Below are 5,399 nucleotides of genomic sequence, written 5' to 3'. Positions count from 1 at the left end.
TTTTGAAAAACTCTGAATCCCCTAGCACATTTTAAAGTGATATCTATTTTTTCTGATGAGTTTAAATAGTTGCAAAAAATATATATGTATATAATATAAAATTTATTTTCATCAAAACTAGAGGTAGCTCTTTCATTGTTTTCATACGATGTGGAATGCAGAGCTAGTCCTATCTATTCAGACAGCTACATCAGACCATCAGACTTAATTTCTGTGGCAAAAAGTCTACCTTAATTTACTTCAAGTGAATGTATTACTACTCATTCCAGTAGGCACCCTTCTCACATCTGAATTCTAATTGTAAGGTATGAAATTAGGTAGATTCATTTCTTCCCAGATGAAATAAGGCGCCTCCCCTTTCAGTGGTTGTAACTGGGTTTCAGTTACAGAAAAGTCTCAAGAGCCGAGCATGCTGTGGACCTTATATCTGGGATAATTAATAACCTTATCTCTGGAATAAATAATACAAAAATACACATTTATTTTGTAAAAAAATAAAAGCCGAGCATGCTGGAATTGTCCTTAGACAAATCTGGGGCCTAGACCTGTGCTGTCTAGTATGATAGCCACTAGGCACTTTTGGCTATTGAGCACTTGAAAAGTGGCTAGTCTGAATTGAGATGTGCTGTAAGTGTAAAATACACAGCGGATTTCAAATACTTAGTACCAAAACAACCCCCCAAAAACAAAAAAACGAGAATGTAAAATATCAATTTTTTTTATTGATTACATGTTGAAATACTTTGGGATATATTGGGTTAAATAAAATATATTCTTAAAATTAATTTCACTCTAACTTCTTAATGTTACGAAAGTTACATACATGGCTTGCATTTGTCTCTAACTATATATATTTCTGTTGGACAGCACTAGCCTAAATTCACTCACTGGCTTTCTCAGCAGAGTTCTGGGAGAGAGTTAATCCCTAGTGTTCAAGGCATCCGTTATCTGTGATGAATTGACTTCTCTCCTGTGTATGGAGAATGGTTATAAACCACCCTTGGGTGAATTGAGAAAAGAACCTGTGTGTTTGGTGTTCAAATGAGGAACCCTAGTTGAGAAAGTCGGGGGGTTTTAGACCTCTGGACAGTGTACCATGTTAAGATGTGGGATGAGTGAGAGGCAGACCTTTTTATGTAAGTGGGAAAAGGGCACTTATGCAAGCAGAGGTGGAAAATGTGAACTGGCAGAAATCGAAAGTGTCCCCATCTCAGTTTAGGAAAAGAGTGTATGTGGGAATTGAGTTTTCTGAAACAGATTCCTCTTTAGCTATTCATGCTCTGGCTTGTACCCTCTGGAAAGTGTGCACTGGGGTAGTTGCACTTCACTTTCCAGACTGCTCTTATGAAGCCACATAACTTCATTCAGATAAAAGAAAGGCCATTCGGTTCATTGATTTTATTTTGTAAGTGTAAGATTTCATACCAGGTAGGATCAATTTAATAGATAAATGGTGTTTTCCAAACTTACTGTTCACACTTGTCTGAGGCTTTCCTCCTCAGTCAGAATCTCTGGATTAGGGTCTGAGAATGTGACTTGTTAAACAACTTTCCCAGATTATTCTTACTGTCAGACGAGTTTGGGAAACACTGAAGTTCTATGCAGTCAGCCCCAGTTTGTATCAAAGTGAAGAGAGGCCTTGCCAAATATCTATACATAGTTCAAATCCCCTTTAAGAATTGCTTGAAATAAGTTCATTGACTCAGTGGAGCCTTGAGCTCTCTGGATTGTGCAGACTTGATTGGAACAGGATCTGAGATATTTCAGTAGGATTGTTTGTCTTCATGTTTAATTTGGAACGTGTGTGATCTCCAAGTTCCCACCACTTGGAACAAAATAATGTTGGCACATTGGGAAGACTGAATACAGGAAGAGCCAAGGAGTTCAGTACTCTCATCAGGTTAGCCTCCCCAGAGCTCAGCCCAGTTTCTTGTTTGGCCATTTGTAATGGCAGATCTGAAGCTACTGGTGTTAGAGTCTTTTCTCCCCTTCTCTTCCCATTTCCTTCCCTTCTTCCTCTTCCACTTTTCCCTTTCCCCCTCCCTCTCCTTTCAACCTTCATCAGACCCTTTATAAAGACCTGCCTTCGCCCAGAGATTTCCAATTTTTTTCTTTTGTTTTTTTCTTTTGCCTGCCTTTCATATTCTCATCTTTCCTGATTGGGGGAGAGCTTCTCAAGTGTTAGATTTAAAAATAAAGAGTGAGTACTGTCCAACAGTTTAGCATCTGCACTGCTAAATTATGTCAGAGCTGGATTTGCTAGTGATCAGCAGCTTTGCCTGGAACACTGACTACCAAATAGCATAGTCTCCTGAGACTTTTCTGGAATTGTTTTTAAGAGGTTATAAATGTTGACATTCTTTTTAGTTCCTCAAAACTAGGACCGATGCCAAGCTAACGAATTTAGCAAGTAGAGGTTGAAAACAATAATCACGCTGTTGTTCCAGGGTACACATTTTAGGAATTAGCCTGCATGGTGGATTTCCTGAGTATTGATGAAAAGATTTGATGTTGATAAAAATGATTTTTCTATTGCTCTTGCACCTTCATGTTGAGTGTTTTAAAAAGAGGGTTTCAGGAGAGAAGTATATGACTGGGTCTTAGGAGAAACCAAAAAAAAAAAAAAAAAAAGATTTAGGAGGTCAGTCTATAAGGAAGTAATTTCTCACCCATTTCCTTTTTTTTTTTCTTTCACTTAAGTAAGAATGCCTCTTGGTCTGTTTATCACGCAAGGATCTCTCTGTTACTGACATATAATAATGAGGATTGGATACTAAGAAATTACATACCTTTTTTTGTGTGGTTTTATTTACATTGTAGCTGTGGATTCAAACTCTCAAACTTTGCAACCAATAACACTGGAATTGAGAAGACGGAAAATATCAAAAGGAAGTGAAGTCCCATTAAAACGTCCTCGGCTTGACAAAAATTCATGTGAGTCTTCAGTTTGTGTATGTGGGCTAGAACTTGACTTGGATTGGGCTAGCCTCCCCCATATCCATGTTTTCCGCTAATCCCTCTAGGCTCTAAGGCTTGTCATTAATTGCAGGAGCTAGTGTGAGTGGGATGTGGTTGGAATAGAAGAAGTTTTGCTAGAAGAAAAATAAACCTCAGAGCACAAACTCTGTTAATGTTGGGTTTGGTAGTGTCATCTACATACCCATAAACTACATTTGATTTGGAAATTTAATGGCTTAGGAAGGGATGGATTTTGTATGATGAGTGAAACTTTAAAAATAATATTTATTGATTTTTAAAAAGTAATGCTGTTGGCTCCAAAAAGGATTGGTGATGGCTCCAGGCTTTCTGTAAATCTTACTGCCTTTCAAAGTTAGGACATAGACTTTTATGTTGGGAAGCCCCAACATAGAACTTACTTTTCAAAATTGGGACATGATCTTGGCACATGTTTTCAGACCATAAAGCCTTAAATAAAGAAAATTCTATCCTGGCAGAGAGACTGTGCCTTACTTAAAACTAAACTAGGAAGGGATATTTCCTTTTATCACTGGTCTGATATGATAGTCCCATAAGTCTCTGTAAAGCCCGTATAGAGGACAGCCAGTCTGGAAATCTATAATAGCAGAGTTATTTCTTCTGGTCTTTGACTACAACTCTCTTAATGGTTTATAGCCCAGGAAAAGTCAAAAAACTACTCAGAAAACACTGATAAAGACTTATCGAGGAGACGGTCCTCCAGGCTGTCCACTAATGGGACCCACGAGATCCTAGATCCTGAGTTGGTTGTGTCAGATTTGGCTGATACAGTTAGCACTGATCCTTTGCAGAACACATCATCCAGTACCAAGCAACCTGAAGAAGGTGAGTCAAAGTCTGTTTTGGAATTGTCTTGCCAACCTGATGCCTATCTAGTGATAACCAGTCTAAATCATTGTGTACTGCCTTGCACAAGTTTTAGGTGGTTTTGAAATCAAGTTATTGAATGGGCTGCAGTGTTTCTCATATTGTTCCTTCACTGATGGTTCAGTCGACAAGCTTGAGATTGGTTTTCTTATATATGTCTGAATGTGGGGTTGAGGTACAGTACTTGAAGAGCCCTGCCCCTCTCCCTGTGTTTCTAGTGCTGTTTCACTCCAGTGCCTCTGCTTTTTGATTAATGCTTTTGGCACATCTTCTGTTCATTTTGGCCTCTTTCTTAAGATGCTGACAATCCTGTCTCTATGTGCTGGAACCTGTGGATATATTCTTGTATCGTGTGAGATGAATGGCTTCCTCTAAAAAGTCCCTGGCTTTCTTAGTCTTCTGAGGTAGTTTTGGTTCCTAGATTACATGTATATGTTTCCCAAGTTTTCATTTTTCCTTCTAGGTCAGTTGAAATCTCCCTTGGAAGCTGGCCAGGTCTCATCTGCACTAACTTGCCGCTCCTTTGGGCATGGACTGGGGGCTGCAGGCTCGGAGTTGAACTGCAAGTCAATGGGAGAAAACGCTATGAAAACAGAACCGGCTACTCCTCTTGCTGAGTTACAAGAGATTTCTACTGTGGCAGGTTCATATTTAGAGTTACCATAATTCTCTTCTAATATATACTTTTGCTTCTGCTTTGATTGAGAACTACAAATAATGGACTTTTCTAATGATGTTTTTTTACCTTTTATTAATAATATGCTCTTACCATTTTAATGTTATATCCTTTTCATTTCTCATATTGCTAATTTGTGTTTTCTTCTTTTCCTTGATTAGTATTGCTAGGAGTTTATCAATTTTGTTTGATACTTTCAAAGAACCAACCTATATGATTTTCTCTATTTGTCTTTAAAATGTCATTGATTTCTGTTCGACCTTAATTTTCTTCTTTTAAATTTTTCTAGAAAACTGAGGTTATTGATTTTAGCGCTTTCCTCTTTTTCAATATTAACATTTAAAGTCATAAGTTTCCCACTAAGCACTGGGATCTTGTATTTTCATTTTCATTCAATTCAAATATCTTGTGACTTCTTTGTTGATCATGGGTTACTCAGGAAGTAATTCATTTCTAAGTATTGGGGTTTTTATAGATACATTATTGTTATTGATTTATAACGTAATTCCATTGTGGTCAGAGAATGTACTCTATAGGATTTCAGTGTTAAAATTTGTTGAGACCTATTTTATGATCTGTCTTGGTGAATTTTCTATATGCACTTGAAAAAATCTGCCATTATTGTATATCTGTTCTATATCTGTCAAGTGTTTTTCTGATATATATATCTCCATTGATTTTGTTTTTTTTGTTAATTCCATCCGTTTCCCAAAAAAAGGGTTTAAAAATTCTCTTAACCATAGTTGTGGATTTGTCTATTTCTCTCTTTAATTCTGCCAGTTTGCTTCATGTATTTTGAAGTTCTGTTATTAGGTGCATACACATTCATAATTATGTCCTCCTGATAAATTGCCCCCTT

General features: G+C 37.2%; 1 protein-coding gene across 3 annotated transcripts in view; it reads left to right on the top strand.

Annotated features, from left to right (window-relative positions):
* The window catches only part of PHF20 (PHD finger protein 20), a 112,573-nt gene that overhangs the window by 39,153 nt on the left and 68,021 nt on the right, over nt 1-5,399 (top strand). For all 3 annotated transcript variants that reach the window (XM_019655205.1, XM_019655207.1, XM_019655206.1), the window contains exons 6-8: nt 2,821-2,934; nt 3,634-3,822; nt 4,328-4,507. In XM_019655205.1, the coding sequence (XP_019510750.1) occupies nt 2,821-2,934; nt 3,634-3,822; nt 4,328-4,507 (483 nt within the window). The remainder of the gene's footprint in view (nt 1-2,820; nt 2,935-3,633; nt 3,823-4,327; nt 4,508-5,399) is intronic.

This window comes from Hipposideros armiger, unplaced genomic scaffold, assembly GCF_001890085.2.
Source record: "Hipposideros armiger isolate ML-2016 unplaced genomic scaffold, ASM189008v1 scaffold_238, whole genome shotgun sequence".
Lineage (NCBI taxonomy): Eukaryota > Metazoa > Chordata > Mammalia > Chiroptera > Hipposideridae > Hipposideros > Hipposideros armiger.
The sequence above is the reverse complement of the archived record's forward strand: the minus strand, read 5'-3'. Positions and strand labels throughout refer to the sequence as shown.